The 18,840-nt window shown below is 38.2% G+C and overlaps 1 protein-coding gene across 1 annotated transcript in view; it reads left to right on the forward strand.

Annotated features, from left to right (window-relative positions):
- Positions 1-18,840, forward strand: part of LRP6 (LDL receptor related protein 6) — a 168,821-nt gene that overhangs the window by 19,495 nt on the left and 130,486 nt on the right. The window contains exon 2 of the mRNA XM_004716210.2: positions 10,957-11,350. Coding sequence (XP_004716267.1) covers positions 10,957-11,350 — 394 coding nt within the window. The remainder of the gene's footprint in view (positions 1-10,956; positions 11,351-18,840) is intronic.

An 18,840-nucleotide genomic window follows, 5' to 3' on the forward strand; every position in this document is an offset into this window, starting at 1 on the left:
TCTCATGAATGAAAAAAAAAATCTCATGAATAAATGGAATTGAAAGTAATGGCACAGGAGCCCAGGTGGCATAGTGGGTTTTGAGTTGGACTACTAAATCAAAGTCAGCAATTTGAGCTCACCAGTTACTCCGTGGGAGCAAGATGAAACTTTCAGAGGGAGAGAGACACATTTTTATGAGCTTCTTGAAGTCCACTCATAAATATGATAGACATGGATACATATATGTAAAAAACATACTGGCACAAATAGGGTTTATAGTTCCAGTTTTAAAATTTCAGCTCATGGTTCACGTAAAAAAGCCGGCTCTTATCCTTTCCCCACCTTTACATTTTTAGTAGGGTTATGTTTCTGATTGATGGGGCAAATTGAGGTTACCTGTTCCAAGTTGGGAGCGTTGTTTCCACTAATTTCCTTTGTATTATGGAGGCTGTGGGCTAAATTTCAGGCGAGAAACTACAGAGTGATCAAGAGGCTGTTTGGATATCTCTAAAACCTCCTAACAGAGTCTAACTGGATAAAATATTCAGTTAGATTTTCGGCTTCAGATACTTGCTCTGGGCATACCTGAACCTCTTCAATGGCTCCATTGTGGGATGGGGGGTTCTGAAACTTGAGTGACTACAGGACGAAGTGTTGAAATGGTAAAGGAAAGGTCTGGCGGGGTGGGTAGAAGGATGAGGAGCTAGCAGTATTGAAAGGAGTGGCTAGAGCAAAGGCTTCAGGGGAGCCAAGGGAAGATTGAAAGATGAGGACATGGGAAGGTCTTAGGTGAGCCAGTTTGGGGACATGGTACGTTTCTAAAAGAGAAGATTAAAGTTCTAACTTGGCTTTAATAAAATTTTGTCATTTTTGAAGATGTGAAACTAGACAAGGTCATATGGTAAAGCCTCTAGTCAGTAGGAAAAGAGGAGGGAGGGTGCTTAACACGTGAAAGTTACCCAGGGGATTAGATAATTAAATCAGATAACATTTTAATGGAGTTGGGAAAGAGTATCTTTTGAATACTCCCTTGTACAATCCCTGTCTAAGGAGCTAAGGAAATTTCCTTGTACAATTACACTGGAAGAGCTGAGGAAATTACCTCTTACATGCCCATGTAGGCAGCTAAGGAAAAAAAAGAGGCCTTACAGAAAAGTTGATTATTTCCATTTGAGTCAGGGAATGATTCTCAATGTGAAAAACTGAAGAAAAACATCTTTGTTTAAAAGAATCAAACCACGCAACTCACTGGAGAAGAATTCAAATAGTTTGCAAAATGCCCTTACCTGGGAAGGAATAAACTCAAGGACCAAACTCACTGCTATCTAGTGGGTTCCAACTTATTGCGACCCTCAAGGACAGGGTAGAACTGCCCCTGTTGGGTTTCTGAGACTGTAAATCTTTAAAGCAGGGGTCCTTAAACTTTTTAAATGGGGCCAGTTCACTGTCCCTCAGACCCGTTGGAGGGTCAGCCTATAGTTTATAAAAAAACTATGAACAAATTCCTATGCACACTGCACATATCTTTTTTGAAGTGAAAAAAAGGGGGGAGGAGGGGGCAAAAACACCCTGTGGCCCCGGATAAATGTCCTCCGCGGGCCGCAGTTTGAGGATGCCTGCTTTAAAGGAATAGAAAGCCTCATCTTTCTCCCACAGAGCGGTTGGTGATTTCGTACTACTGACCTTGAAGATTAGCAGTCCAGTCAATGGGTTGTCACCCCAGGCGCTGTGTCACCAAGGCGCCCTCCTGGGCAAGATTGATGTATGTCTGTAGGTAAAGTCCAGCCTTCATTCGAGTCACATCACATATAGATATCAGAAACAGATTTGGACTTAGGTATGGAGAGACTTAATTTGAATAGACTATATGGGGGAAGTGCTCTGCCTGCAGTATCTCTCACTATATAAAAATAAAACAGAAAAAGATTATACTGTTGGTGGGGGAGGGGAGATAAGCAGAGCCAGCAGGATTTTTGTGTGAAAATAAGGTTAAAGAAGGAAAGTGAACAGATAGCATCATCTGGGCGGGTTAGCAGGAAGTGCTGGTACCCCCAGTGGTCAGCTGATGCTTGGAATGAGTCTCTGGGGGAGGGTGTTGTGCATCTGCTTACTTAAGCTTCAGGGAAGCTAACCTTTAGGGAGCTGTGGGATGCAGAGAAGCTGACTAAAGTTTGATCAAGACAAGTCAGTGGGCATATGTGTGCAGTGAGCACTTGGTTGGTAAGTGTAAAGTCTTTTTGGGTTTATGAGAAATACAATGTTTTTTACGAATTAGTTATAGAAAATTGCTTTTAAATATTAGTAAACATGTTTACTGTATTAGTGTGTATAGTGAATTGTGCTGCTAGACATTGGAGATATATTAAGATATGGCTCCTCTTCCCAAGGGTTTGAGGTCCTACGTGAAGTCATGATCACACTTAAACAATGTTAGTGCCCAATAAGTGATAAAGACTAAGGGATTAAAGTAGAGACAAGGTGATAGGTAAGATTCATGGAGTGGAAAAGATTTGAATCTGGTTTTGAAGGAATTGGTGTTTAGGGAGAATGGGCAAGGAGGTATGGAGTGGGTAGTAAGATCAATAAACTTTTGGTAATGGAGTGTGACATACTCACAATTTACGTATAAAACAAGTTTGTATGATACAGAGGCTGTAAAAAGCTTAGAATGATAGTAGAAGTAATATGGTGAAGGGCTGAGGTATTGATCCTTTATGTTTTAGCCAGCAAGGAATCAAAACACTTTGTAGTATTATCTAGATCAGCAGTTCTCAACCTGTGGGTCGTGATGCCTTTGGGCGTCGAACGACCCTTTCACAGGGGTTGCCCGATTCATAACAGTAGCAAAATGACAGTTATGAAGTAGCAACAAAAATAATTTTATGGTTGGGGGGGGCTTATCACAACATGAGGAACTGTATTAAAGGGTGGCGGCATTAGGAAGGTTGAGACCACTGATCTAGATAGTAATAAAAGTATTAGAGGTAAGAAAGGAAAGTGGGGGTGTTGAGATCACTAGTAACTGTTAGGATAGCTAAAGTGTAAGGTGAAGATCTCAAACCAAATAAGTAAATAAGTTTATTTATTTACTATTACAGCATTGCTATCAAGTCAATGCTGACTCAGCGACCCTATATAGGACAGGGTAGAACTGCCCACTTGAGTTTTCAAGACTGTGCGTGACTTTATAGAAGTAGAAAGCTCCATCCTTCTCCCAAGGAACAATTGGTAGTTTTGAACTGTAGATTGCAGAGATTGGAAGTTATCTGCATATGCTTGCTTATTGACCTTGTGAACTTGGATTATTTCTTCTATATCTTCTCTTCTGGGAACTCCTATTATTTAGGAAGTGAGAGGAAGATTTGAAGCTAAGAGATAGGCAAAGCATGGCTATATAAACAAAGAATAGTAGATAGGATAGTGTAGGGAGAATATTTTGCCTAGGAAGGGGATATATTAAACTGTGTTGAGTGATATAGAGAGGTTAAAAAAAGTAAGATAAAAAGATGGTGGATTTTTGGTTATGAAGACTTCAGGAAGCAGTTTCAGCTGAATGTTGGGTAAGAGATTAGATAGTAATAGTTAATAGAAATCTGATAGCACTGACATGCTGAGAAATAAAATTTTTTTGAAATAGAACAATTAGTTATTAAGACAAAATAATTTTGATAATAGGGACTTATGTCTTTAGACAGAAGGTAGAAGTCATTGGAAATGTAGGAAATAGGAAGCAAATCACGCTTAATTGTAGCCTTAACCTAAGAACAAGTAGTTCTTAAGATATGGCCCTACTTGGTACTTGCCTTCCTGAAAAGATCACTGAAGATACAGGTGGTGTAGCAAAGTGTGGGCAAAGAAACTAGATGGTGTCTGGTTATCAGAAAGAATAGTGTCTGGGTCTTAAAAGGCTTGTCTTAAAAAAAAAAAGCGGTTATCTAAGTGAGACATCAAATAAGTCCACATGGAAGTAGTACACCAGTCTGTGTGATCCAAGGATTGTAAATAATATCCAAATTTAAAGAAAGGATGGTATTGGAGCTTAAATCATGAACGTCCAGTTTTTTAAAAATCATTTTATTAGGGGCACATAAAACTTTGCACAATCCATACGTACATCAATTGTGTTAAGCACATTTGTATATTCATTGCCCTCATCATTCTCTAAACATTTGCTCTCCACTTAAGCCCCTGGCACCAGCTCTTCATTTTCCCCCCTCCCTCCCTGCTCCCCACTCCCTCATGAACCCTTGATAACTTATAAATTATTATGTTGTCATACCTTACACTGTCCGATGTCTCCTCTTTCTCCTCCACTCTCCCACCTTCGAGAAAACTTGATCAATTATATATTGCTATTATTATATCTTATACTGTCGTCTTTCTTCATCCACATTTCTGTTATTCGTCCCAGGGAGGGTGGGGGGTGGGGCGGGCGGCTATATATATCCACTTTGTGATGGGTTCCCCCCTTTTCCCTCTTCTCCCATCCCCCTAACCTCATGATATTGCTACTTCCACTACTGTACCTGAAGGGTTTATCTATCCTGAATTCCATGTCTTCAGAGCTCTTATCTGTACCAATGTGTGTTCTTTGGTCTAGCCAGATTTGCCAGGTAGAACTGGGTCATGATTGGGGGGTGGGGGGAAACATTCAGGAACGAGAGAATGATGTGTGTTTCGTCAGTGCTATACTACACCCTGGTTGAATCATTATAACCCTTTTGTGTGTGTGTGTGGGGGGATATCCAATTGTCTACAGATGGGCTTTACGTCTTCCCTCCAAACCTCCTTGTTTGCATTGATATAGTTGTTTTGTATGTTTTGATACCTGTTACATCATCCCGTTGACACCTTATGATCACACAGGCTCGTGTGCTTCTTCCATGTGGGCTTATTTGCTTCCTTGCTGGATGGCTGCTTGTATAACTTCAAGCCTTTAAGACCCCAGACGTTATATCTTTTGATAGCTGGGCACCATCCACAATCTTCACCACATTTGCTTATGCACCCATTTTGTCTTCAGCGATCATGTCAGGAAGGTGAGTATCAAAGAGTGCCAGGTTATTAGAACAAAGTGTTCTTGTGTTAAGGGAGGCCTTGAGTAGAGGTCCAAAGTCTGTCTGCTATCTTTATACTTAACATATAAACATATGTACATTGGTCTCTATCCCTTTCATTATAAATTACTATATTTACATAAGTATACATGCCTTTAGCTATAGCTCTCTAAATAGCTTTTGCCTCCTATTTCTTTCCTGTATTTCCTTTCACCTTCCTCCTGTCCCACTGTCATGTTCACCCTCCATTCTACTCTCAGTAATTCTTCTTGGATACATTGCACTTGATTAAGCCCCACTAGGCTTTATACATCCTCCTCCTCCTCAATTTTAGATCTCTTGTTGTTCCCTCATCCCTGAGTTTGTTGGCTCCCCATTCCCTTTCCCCGCCCCATTCTCTTCCTTGCCCCTCTGGAACTACCAGTCCCGTTGTTTTCTCCTTGGGATTGTTCATCCTGCCTATCTTACCTAGATAGACATAGGGTGAAAGAAAAGCAGAAACAAACAAAAACAAAAATCAAAACAAAAAAAACACCCCAATAGATAGTTCCAGGTCTGTCTGCTGACCAAGTCTTAATTGATGCCGGTGGTTTCTTGAGCAGGGAGAAAAAACATGAAACCAAACAGACATACACAGACACACAGAGACAGTACAGGGCTGCAGCACAAAATAGACACAGACAGAGACGGTACAAACTGCAGCAGCCTCGACAGCCTGCATTCTTTATTATTTATCTACTAACTACTGGCAGTGTTCCCAGACGAGTTTGCTATTCTCACACTTGAATTTCTCTTAGCCTTGAGAGTGAGTTCTATATCTCGGCCCATACCGATGTTTTCATTTCTACCAGGGAAACACTTGTTTGCAGCTATTTCCACAAATCATCTTACTGTTTGCAGTAAGGATGCTGTTTATGAGAACCAGCTAGGACAGATGCTTGCGTACATGACACGAGACACAGTGCTCCTTTCATGGCTCCTTCATATCTCCCTTTTTTATTTTATTAAAGATGGCTTTTCTCAAAATGCCGGCAGATGATTGTGCCTGTCTCAGGTTGAGAGACTTGGACTCAATCTTATCCGTCTCTGGCTATCCAACCTTTGCCTTACACCCCCGTTTGGGGAGGGGGCAAAGTATGCAGGTGTACTTCATGTAACTTTGTACTTAAGGACAATAATTCAACCATAACCTTAATGATTAATAGAATAACACTACCAGTGGTTAAAGATAATAAAGCTTTTGCTTGTTCCAAAGGGTTAATAGAAGACAGTGTCTTAGCAATTCCCTGAAAAATTTCATTACCAGTAAGTTTGGGTAATTGTCTCCTGAAAGTTTCACCAATTCGATATTCTTATAACTGAATTTCTAAAGATACATTTTTATGTCCAATTAATTTCTAATCTTTTTCCAATCCTTACTAACATTATACGGAACAGGAGTAATACCAAAATAAGAGGTGTTCAAATCATATGGAAGCATAACTCGAGTAGCTAACACAGATATCTGATCTCCCGTCCACAACTCTGTTTGTTGTAAGTTGACGATGTCTTAATCTTATGCCACCCTTGAACAAAGTCTGCTGTTTGTATTTCTTACTGCAAAGCAACTCCCGCCACAGCTGCAGTGATGCTACAGCTACAAGTCCAATCACTGTGGCTATTATCAGTCCAATCATTCTCTTTGTTGTTCGATGGGTCAATTCAGTCAAGGCATTGTAGATCTGTATTACTCCCGCAGATTCGCTCCAGGGTTGAGTTAAATTGACAGGTAACCAAATCTCAGGACTTGCTTTAACAAGATACAGACTGTCTCGGGTTTGGTTAAAAGTTTTCCACCAGGTAAAATTTATACAATGTTTTAAAGTACAATTTGAAGAACAAGTCAAAACCCCTGTACTAGAATTCCAAGTAGTATTTCCTGATAAGATAACATAAGGAATTTTCACACAAGCTTGACTATAGCGAGTAGCATTAACATGAAGATTTACACTAATAGGCGCAACAGTATTAGAAATGTTGATAGACATAAATTGCTAATCCAGGTTTTCATTGGCTACCCAGATGGTAATAATTTCCATAAATGACTTTGAGAGTTTGTATCTCCCAACAAATGCGGCATACGAGGGGGTTAATCCTCCGTCATGCCAAATAAAGTTTCATTGCCAGTTCCTTTCAAAGAACCGTTATGTATGTGCCATCTTAAAGGTATTTTAGAAAATTTATTAATGAAGTCTCCATGAGGGCTCCAATCCACTATCTTAATTAAAGTCTGTATGATTTAACAATATCTTAGGCCGTTCTCCTTGACAACGAGTCCATACCAATTATTGCGTTTCCAGTTCTACATTAGGGAGTGGACAGATAGATAACAGGGTAGGAGCGGCCTTGGAGATATTACCGACTTTCCCCCTAAAGCCTCTTGTAGAAATAAGAACCGTAGTTGCTGCAAAAGAAGAATGATTATACCCCACTCCCCAAACCTCATGCGAATAAGATAAACAATGAGAACCATATCCTAGGCAAATAGGGAACCCCTTCACCCCCAAGCTGTAATTATTAATATCCCTGCCTTCTTCTTCAGCAAAAGGGAAAGGGAAAATTTTGAAACTCTTGCAGAAACTTCTGAGTGCGGGACTTCTTAGCCATCTCTCCGTTTCAGAAGTGCTCCTTTCACGGCTCCTTCACTAATGAGGTGCCAAGCCCTGTCCCCCAAGTCAGAAGTCTATTTTCAGGATTCCTCAGGAACTTGATTACTTCCCTTGCTGCCCAGACAGAGAACATTTTAACATTGTTTATGACAGATATAGTTAGGTCAAAGTGTAACACCTTATCATTTGATTTCCCTTTTGACCCATTTTAAAGTTGTTTCCATTTTAATATTTTCTGCTTTTCAATTGAGTTTTTATTGTATTGTTTTTGTTGTTCCTGTGTTTTTTATGATTTTCTGTATATGAAATCCAGGATAGGTAAATCTATAGAGAGAGTAATTGGATTTATAAATACCTAGGGATTTGGGAGGGGAAGTTAGAGGGAAACGGGGAGCAAACAACAATGACTATGAGGTGAAAATGTTTGGAAATTGATTGAGGTGATAATTGTACAACTCTTCTTAATATGATTGAATGATTAAATTGTATGAGATGTCAACTAGATGCCAATAAAACTATTAAAAAAGAGACATAGGGAGCAAGTGATAGGACACAAGTTCCAGAGGGGATCAGGGGCACGGAACCAAAGCTGTTTTTTTTAAAGAAGGTGATCTGTAAACAAGTTTTAATAGCAAAAGAAGTAAAACAAGGTTAAGTGTAGCAGGGGGGTAGAGGAGAGCTATTTCTCCTCCTCCCTTACAAAAGCTGTTTTAACTATAATAAGTTTTTCATTTTTTAATTTGAAACTGCTTTTAGTTGTGGAAATTGGTGTTTACGTGGCCCATTAGTCCATTGGACTAATTGTTTTCATGTGTCTTGTTTTTGGTCACGCTTCTTTTTTCTGGATGGGCAGAGACCAATGTTTGTACTTGAGATGACTGCTCACAAACTTGTAGGACCCTAGTCTGTATTCAGATACGTAGGATGTAGAGCACTGTCTTTTTGATCGATGTTATGAAAGCTGTACATCTTACCGGAGCAAATGGCTTCATCTTTCTGACGAGGAATGGCTGGTGGGTTTGAACCACTAACCTATAGTGACCTTTTTCTTGATGCTTGCTTCTATTTGGCTTATAGTATGAGAGTAGCAGAAGCCCTGGTGGCATTGTGGTTAACTCATTGGACTTTTAACCAGAAGGTTAGCAGTCTGAAACCACCATGGTCCATGGGAGAAAGATGAGGCTTTCTACTTCCGGAGAGTCACAGTCTTGGGAACCACAAGGGCCATGAGTTAGAAGTGACTTGACGGCAGTGGGTTTGGTTTGAGTTTATGAAAGTCAGTCTAAGATGGGACTGGTTAAATCAATGTGTGAAGGGTTGATCTTGATTTTTGAATCATAACTCGGGTCTTATTTTTGCTACCTCATTTGTGTTCTTTATCCTAGCCTCAAGAGTTGTTCTGTCTAATGTACAAGTTATTAGCTACAGCTGTCTATTGAAGTCATTTATTATTAAATTAAAAATTTTAGTATATTCGTCATAGTAGCCACATTTCAAATGTTCTGTAGCCACAGGTGGCTGGTAGCTATTGTGCTCTGTACAGTGGAGAGAACATTTCCATCATCACTGCAAGCTCTAGCAGATGATTAATGGTGCTCTAGACCAGGGCCGACACACAGTGGCTCTGCAGCCACACTCAGTGCATACATGTGGCTCTGAAGTAAAATTGAAAAGAATGAAAGGATATTATTCAGATAATGGTGATTTCATTTGTCTGTAAAAAATATATGGCTCTCAAATAATTTGCAATGGTTGTGAGGGACAGGGTTGGTTCTTCCATCTCAAAAGTTTGCCAGTGGCCCCTGCTCTAGATCTTTCATTACTTGATACCCTGAAGGCAAATGTGAGAAGTTTATGTGTATATTTGAAACCATGGAATTTATACTACTTAAAGGCCTAAAAGCTTTAACTAAAATTAAATATTACATTGATTCCTTAATTATTGACTCATTTGACATCTGCATTTATCCTTGTAGCAAATTACTATTTGATGGTTTTGCTTATTAATGACATCTATCTGGCAGTAACAAATGCTGAGGTCAGAGTAATACTGGCTGTGATGGTTACAGATATTTATCAACTTAACTGGGTCATTATTCCCAGTGCTTTGGCAGTTATATAATGATGTGGTTAGTTCCATTTTGTTTTCAGATATAGTCATCTTCCATTTTTGTATAATGCTGATTTCTGCATAATAACCTGGTCTTGGGAACCTAACTGTCAATGTATTAGGAGTGGGTGTATTTTTTTAAAAGAAGCTTTATATTTTGAGTTATTATTATATCTTATCTAAAGGCCATTCTAATAACATCCAACAGAATAGATGTATTAAGAACTGTTTTTCTGCCACACTGTCTAACTGTCTTATTAAGATACAATTAGTATACAAAATGAATTATGCTTAGATAAAGGGTTTTGGCATGTACACACCTCTGAACCCATGTACCGTCATAATCAAGATAATAGCCATCACCTACAAATGTTTCTTTATGCCCCTTCATGTCCTTCCCTCTTGTTCTTTATTTCCTCTTCCTACCTTCAGGCAACTACTGATCTACTTTTTGTTAAAATATAGAGTAGTTTGCATTTTCTAAACTTGCATATAAATGGAATAATGTAGTATACATTCTCTTATGAAGGTCTGGCTTTTTTCAGCTTTTAATTATTTTGAGATTAATTCATGTTATGTGTATACTAGTTCATTTCCATTTGTTGTTGAGTAGCACACTTCATTCATGTATACATGAATGCATTTGTTTGATTTCAGTTTGGGTTACTACAAATAAGTCTGGTGTGAACATTGTGTACACATTTTTGTATTGGCACATGCTTTTAGTTCTTGAATATATATCCTAGGTGTGGAATGACTGGAACATTTGGCAGACATAAAATCTTTTAAGAAATAGCCAATCTTCTTTCCAAAATGGAGGCCCCATTTTGCATCATCCTACCAGTTTTACAGTGACTCCATATCGTTACCAACATTTAACAAGATTCTGTATGGCTAATCTTTTATCTGACAGACGATTTTAACAAGACAAGACTGCCCTGGTAGAGTTAATTCTTCCTTGCTACTTTGATTTCAAAATGCTTTAAAAATACTCTTTTTTGTGTGAGAAGATTTGAATCAGTTGTTTGTAGATTTATTTATTCTTTAAATTTTTTTATTGTGTTTTCTGACTAATGCTGATTGAAACCTGATGTATAAAAAAACCCAATACAGTTTGTTCCATTTTACTTACATATTTTTCTCTTTTTTTCATTTTTAGCGGCCCCTTTGTTGCTTTATGCAAACAGACGGGACTTGCGGTTGGTTGATGCTACAAATGGCAGAGATAACGCTACGATTGTAGTCGGAGGCTTGGAGGATGCAGCTGCGGTGGACTTTGTGTTTGGTCATGGCTGGTTGTACTGGAGTGATGTAAGCGAAGAAGCCATTAAACGAACAGAGTTTAACAAAACTGAGAGTGTGCAAAATGTTGTTGTCTCCGGATTATTATCCCCTGATGGGATAGCATGTGATTGGCTTGGAGAAAAATTGTACTGGACAGATTCTGAAAGTAATCGGATTGAAGTTTCTAATTTAGATGGCTCTTTGCGAAAAGTTTTATATTGGCAAGAGTTGGATCAACCCAGAGCTATTGCCTTAGATCCTTCAAGTGGGTAAGTTTTGTGTAATGTACAAAGGTCATTGCATTTCTTTTCCTAGCTTCTCGCCACTGCAGTTATCCTTTTCTCTACAAGACAAGAAAGATGAAAAAGAGGAATTTTAGACTCTTACGACTTTTTTTGCCAAGTAGACTTAAACAAGGGAAGTTATATTATGTTCTTAGAGTAAGGTAAATAGTTTGGTATTTCTAATAGCATTTGTGGAATAAATCACACCTATCATTCTTTGTTTATTCCTTCATTTATTTTTTATTATCATTAAGGGATAATTACAAGGCAGAGGAAGAAATGACGGTTTACAAGAATAGTATTTGAAAGCTATAAAAAATAAATCTGTTCTTAAAACTCATTTATACATAATATTTTTGTTGTCACATGTAGTTTTTTAAGAGACTTATTTTTTAGAGTAGTTTAGAAAAGTTACAGAAAATTATGAAGAAAGTACAGAATTCCTGCTTACCCCTTCCCACATTGTTGCTTCTTTTAGCATTTCACATTTCTATGGTACGTTTGTTACAATTGAACCAGTATTGATAAGAGTAATATTAACTAAAGTTCAAAATTCACATTAGGGTTTATTGTTTGTGTTGTACATTCCTACTGGTTTTGACAAATATGTAAAATATGCATTCACCATTACAATATCAAACAGAATAGATTCCCTGTCCTAAAAATGTGCTGTGTTTTATATTGAGCACTGACATGTTAATTACTGTCAGTGTGGATTGTTACCAAAAAATTAAGTTGTTATTTCTTATTAAGCATATGTTTTGCAGTATCAGTGTACTTTCTAATGGGAAGGGAAAGTTACTAGTATGGGTAAATCTCATTATAATATGTGAATTTTGTGTTCCTACATGTATTCTTACATGACTTCTCTATTGCTGTGTCTCAGTCCTGCTATATACCATTCTAGCTATTTTGGTATTGAATAAATTATGCCAGAGATCACCATGGCTAAGTATAGGTAACTATCTAAATATCAGTCTGAAGTGAGCTATTAGTAGTTGGTTAAAATCTAGAGATAACTAACCTATAACCTTTAAAGTACTTTATTTGCATTTATAACTCAGTTTATAGAAGAGAATAGTTTAATATTATAAAGTATTAGTTGACCAAAATGAAAAAAAAATTATGCTTGTTTATTTTGATAATCAAGCCTGATGTGGGGACAAAGGTTGGAGAACATACCCATTTTAGGAACATGAAAAATATTACCGACTATAAAGGAATACATGGACAGTAGAGTTGTGATATTTGAGGGGGAGACTTCCTGAAAAACAGAAATACATTTGTTCTACATGAGGCTTAAAAGGTATGTGGTATGGTAAGGGGTTCTCTTAATAATGTATCACAGAATAGTTTACTGGTGGCAGCAAAATGATTGAGTGTGCTGAGGCGGGAGACTCAGGTATCTGATGTATAATAAACCTCTTTGATGAAGAGTTTGATTTTTGAGCACTTATAAAATATTCTTGAAAAATAGAGTTCATAATCTTGCCAACAGATTTAAGTATTGGAGGGTTCATGTTGAAACAGTTTTGAGGCTACTGCTTTGCGGCATTTTTGGCGCTTTCGCTTGTCATTAGGGAATACTCTATTGGGAAGATAAGTTTTAAAAAAATAATAAATGTAGGTGGTAGTTGAAAGTATACTAAAAATCAAAATCAAAACAAAACAAAAAGCCCCCAAACAAGCAAAACACTCTAAACTTACTGCTAATGAGCTGATTCTGACTCATAGTGCCCCTGCAGGCTGGATAGAAGTGCCCCTGTGGGTGTCCGAGACTGTAAGTAACACTTTTTGGGAGTAGAAAGCCTCATCTTTCTCCTGAGGACATCTGGTGGTTTCAAACTGCTGTCCTTGAGGTTTGTAGTACAAAGTGTAACCATTACACCACCAGAGCTCCTTTATCCATATACCATTAGTTATTATAGTCAAAATGTGTATTTGTCCTCTTCTTGTTGGGGAGGGAATAGAAATCTTTAAGGATTTACTGTTTATAGGAGAAACAACAGTTTCTTCTTCAAAACATGTTAATTTGCTTCACGGAATATATATATATATACACACACGTATATATACAGTATATATTTATACATACAGTATATATACACGAGAGGGTTCCCCCAAAAAACTGATGCTTATTTGTTACTTTGATGTGAGGGGGATAGTGCATTTGGGAGTTTGTTCCTCCAGGTCAGACTGTTAATCAGCTTTCTATTTAGAGCAGTGGTTCTCAACCTTCCTAATGCTACGACCCTTTCATACAGTTCCTCATGTTGTGATGACCCCCCAACCATAAAATTATTTTTGTTGCTACTTCATAACTGTAATTTTTCTACTGTTATGAATCAGGCAACCCCTGTGAAAGGGTCATTCGTTCCCCAGGTTGAGAACCACTGATTTAGAGGTTCTGAAAAGAGTATAACAGTGTGCAACAAAATAGGCCTGATTTGTGGCAGATGGAACTGGTTTTGCCACCATGACAATGCACCTGCTCACACAGCTATCTCAGTGTGCCAGTTTTGGGTAAAAAACAGCATGTCTCTTTTGCCCCAAGCACCTTACTCACCTGACCTTGCTCTGTGTTTCTGTCAATGCTTTGGGACATGAAAGGAAAGCGATTTGAGGATGTAGAAGAGGTGCAGAAAAAAACGAGGAAGGTGCTGTAAGCCATTCAAACAGATAAGTTTTTAAAATGTTTCCAAGAATGTAATCGCAGATTTGACAAATGTATTAAGTGTAATGGAGAGTACTCTGAAAGTGATAAGATTGTTTGGTAAAAATTAAATACATCGCTTTGTGAAGTGGGGGGGGTGTATTCTGTTTTTTTTTTTTTTTTTGGTGGGGGCACCTCCATATATATATCAATATATGGACTCCCTGGGACTTGTTTTAATTTTCTTCAGCTTCATCTTGAACTTGCATGTGAGCTCTTGATTGTTCTGCGATCAGCCCTTGCCTTGTTTTGCACAGGACTGGGCAGGGTTGTTTTGTTGTCCATAAGGTTCCTGTAGGTTGTCACCCACTTGATGGCAATGTATGTGTGGAAAGGGCAAGGCGTGTGAAAGGAATTAGGTCCACAAGTCTTTAAGGACTATGGGTGGACATATCCATTTTTATATGGGATAATGATTCTGCTGCCATTATGTACAGTACATATTCAGAGGAACTGAGTTTACATGTAACTCTTGACTACTCAGGATCTAATAATTTTATGAGTAGATTAATCATTCTTAATTATCTTCTCCAATTGATGAGCTTTATTTCTGATTGTCTTACCATATCATTAGAAAATACCTTATAGGAACCCTTATTCAGAAGTGGTGGAATTGTAAATGGTGCATCTGCTATGAAAAACAGTTGGGTGGTTTCTCAAAAAGTTAAATGTAGACTTATCATATAACCTTGCAGTCTCACTTCCAGGTATACATAACCAAATGACTTGCAGCATAAAATTATTCCCAGTAGCCAAAAGGTAGTAATGGCCAGGTGTTCATCACAAATGAATGGATAAGCAAACTGTCTTAGGTATATCCAGTGGAATACTTTCCAGCCATAAAGAGAACTGAACTTTTAGTATGTGCTACATGATGAACCCTAAAACATGCTGAGTGAAGCAGTTCAGGCATGAAAGGAAAATATGTGATTTTACCTACATGAAGTACCTAGCTTACACATCTACATAGAGACAAAGTTCATTAGTGGTTGCCAGGGACTGGGTAGAGAAAGGAATGAGGAGTTATTGCTTAAAAGGTACTGGGTTTCTCTTTGGGAAGAGGAAAACTTTTGGGGACTAGGTAGTAGTGATATATAATGTGGTGAATATAATTCATGTTACTGCATTGTACTCTTAAAAATGCCTAGAATGGTAAATTTTGTGTTACTTATATTTTACCACTATGTGAGTGTGTGTGTGTATAGTCTATTAATATACAAGGATCCCTGGTGGCATAGTGAGTTATGAATTGAGCTGCTAACTGGAAGGCCTGCAGTTCTAACCCACCAGAAGTCTCAGAAACGGAAAGAGGCAGTTCTATTCTGTCTTACAGCGTCACTGTGAGTCAGAATTGTCTTGATAGCAGTGGTTATTTTAATATTATGTACTATGTATACATTTTATATTATACAATGGAATATTATTCATCCACAAAAATGAATGAATTTCTGATCCGTGTAACGTGTGTTAACTTTGTAAAGTGCCAAATGAACCAGAAACAACAAATTATGATTCTACTTATATGGAATATTTAGGATAGGTAGCTGCATGGAACTGGAGCCCTAGTGATGTTTGAATCAGCAGTTTGAAACCACCAGCTGCTCTGCAGGAAAAAGACTGGGTTTTCTACTCTGGTAAAGATTTAGTCTCAGAAACTCATAGGGACAGTTCTACTCTGTGCTATAAAGTCGCGCAATGGCAGTGAGTTTGAGTTTTTGAGATGCCTAGAGACTGACGTTTATTACTGCTTTCCAGGGGTAAGTGGAATGGGGAATGGAAGTTACTTCTTAAGGTTTTCTGTTACTGGTGATGTAAAATTTAGAAATGTATAGTGGTGATGGTTATACATAATGGTGAACATAATTGATGTCAGTGAATTACATATGTAAAAGTGGTTGAAGTAGCAAATGTTGTGCTTACATAGTTGAAAAAAGTATTAGTGGCCGCCAGGGCTCTGGGAGAAGGGAAGAGATAATAGGTAGAAAGAACATAGGGCTTTTTTTTTTCTTTTATTGATTTTATTGAGTGTGCACTTTTTTTTCTTTTTAATCATTTTATTGGGCATTGGGGACTCTTACATCTCTTAACACAATCCATCCATCCATCCATCCATCCATCCATTGTGTCAAGCACCTTTGTACATATGTTGCCATCATCAGTTTCTAAACACTTTCTACTTGAGCCCTTGATATCAGCTCATTTCCCCCTTCCCCCACCCTTCCATCCCCATGAACCCTTGATAATTTACAAATTATTTTTTTTCATGTCTCCCTTCACCCTGTTTCCCTTCACCCACTTTTCTGTTGTCCGTCCCCCTGGGAGGAGGTTACATGTTGATCATTGTGATCAGTTCCCCCCTTTTCCCCCCACCTATCCCTTACCCCTCCATAGGACATTTTTTGGATAGTGACACTACTCTGTATGATTCTTTATTGGTGGGCACCTGATATTATGTATCACATGTACAACATAGCAATATGAAGAGTGAATCCTGATATAAAGTATGAACTTCAACTATAGTAAGGTATCAACATTGCTTTATCAGTTAAAATAAATGTACTACCAGAATGCAAGGTGTGGATAATGGGAGAAGCTTCAGGGGAGAAAAGGGTGTATGTAGGAACTCTGAAGTTTCTGCATGTTTTTTCTGTAAACCTAAAACTACTAAAAAAAAAAAAAAGTATTTTAACAAGTACATTAGTGTTTCGGTGGATTATGTATCTATGTTACTTCCCAATATTGAAGGTCAGAATATGTCACAGACAGACTCAAGTGACAAAAGATATTACTCAAAGTGTTGTTGTTAGGTCTAGTCCAATCAGTTCCAACCCATCGCTACCCTATGCACAGAGAGTGAATACTGCATGGTCCTGTGCCATCCTTTAAATTGCTCCTCTTCCTGAGCCCATTGTTGCAGCTATGGTGTCAGTCCATCTCATTGAGAGCCTTCTTGTTGTTTGCTGCTGCTCCACTTTACCAAACTCAATGTCCTTCTCCAGGCGATATGTCCTCACCTGACAGGATGTCCAAAGTCTGTAAGATGAAATGTTGCTGTTCTAGCCTCTAAGGAGCCCTCTGACCATATTTCCTCCAAGTCAGATCTCTTTTTTCTTTCAGTATTTCAATGTTTTTCTCCAACACCACAATTCAAATACATCGATTCTTCTTCAGTCTTATTCAATGTCCAGCTTGCACATGCATATGAGGCAATTGAAAATATCATAACTTGGATCAGGTGCACTTTAGTCATCAAAGTAAAATACTTGCTTTTCAGTACTCTTAAAAAGGCAGTAGATTTACCTAAGGCAACGTGTCTTTCCATCTCTTAATTGGTGTTTCCATGAGCACTGATTGCTTATCCAAGCATCAAAAAATCCCTGACAACTTCAATCATTTCTCCATTAATCATGATGTTACCTATTGGTCCAGTTGTGAGGATTTTGGTTTTCTTTGTATTGAGTCCTAATCCATACTGAAGGCTGTACTCCTTGATCTTCATCAGCAAGTGCTTCAAGTCCTCACTTTCAGAAAAGCAAGTAACACAGTATCAATTATGTGCTTGAAGATACAAAGTTGTGTTACTTAATTTCTATGGGAGCTTTAAGTGAAGAATAATTGTATCCTCAAGCCTAAGGGTTTGATCAAGCCTACAATGAAATATCTTCAATTATTTTTGAAATCTGTGGTTATAATTTTTTTCCAAAACCATTCTATTGGGGGCTAATGTAATACATTGCATAATACATTACATAGATCATCACATCAAGCAATATTGTACAATTGCTACCACAGTCAGTTCAAAACATTCTCCACTCCCTTGAACTCTTGGCATCAGCTCTCCTTTCTCCTTCCTCTTCCCCACTGTACCCCCTGGAACTCTTATTTTACCTACTGTCTCCATAGGGTCATCAATCCTGGGTTTCATGTGCGGAAAAACAGAAACACATATAACTAAAATTCAAGAGGGTTACCCCCAATGACAAAATACATCAGAGCTAAACCCAATATGACAAAAAAAACCAACCCCACAAAATGTTGAGTCACAGATAAGGCCCAACATGCACCAGAGGGGGATCAACTGGCAAGGTTTTAACCATTCAAGTCAGGTTTATCATTTTGATCTATAGTCATCTCTCCAATGCACTATGTTTGGTAATCACTGGAGGCCTATTTTCTGTGTAGATTTCACAAATGAATTTTGGGCTCCCACTGTCATCCATAGCCTTCTGCAAACCAGATCTCACAATTTAGCCTCTGATATTACTTCCTTCAGCTTCGGATTAACAGTCCTTTGGTCACTGATGCTAGCATGCTTCTTCTGTGTGGACTTAATTGACATCTCACTTAGAGGGTTGCTTGTTTGGAAACAGGCCTTTAAGACCCCAGGTGGTATTTTATCTGAGAGTTGGGCACCATCTAATTTCTTCACCACATTTTGCTTTAGGATGTATATCTTCGGTGTTTCCTCCCCACAGCCTCTTTGCTAGTTTATGGTAGAGAGTCTTATCAATCATCTCCATGGAGCATGAAGCTCTTCGGTTAATATTGCCATTGATTAACTCCTGGTACTAACTTTAAAAAAAAATAATTTTATTGGGGCCTTGTACAGTTTTTATCACAATCCATTTATACATTGTGTCCAGCACATATGTACATTTGTTGCCCTCATCATTCTCAAAACATTTGCCTTCTACTTTAGCCCTTAATATCGGCTGCTCACTTTCCCTCTCCCTCCCCACTCTCCTCTCCCTTATGAACCCTT

Source organism: Echinops telfairi, unplaced genomic scaffold (assembly GCF_000313985.2).
Source record: "Echinops telfairi isolate 266 unplaced genomic scaffold, ASM31398v2 ScPeMD7_1957;HRSCAF=2489, whole genome shotgun sequence".
Classification (NCBI taxonomy): Eukaryota; Metazoa; Chordata; class Mammalia; order Afrosoricida; family Tenrecidae; genus Echinops; species Echinops telfairi.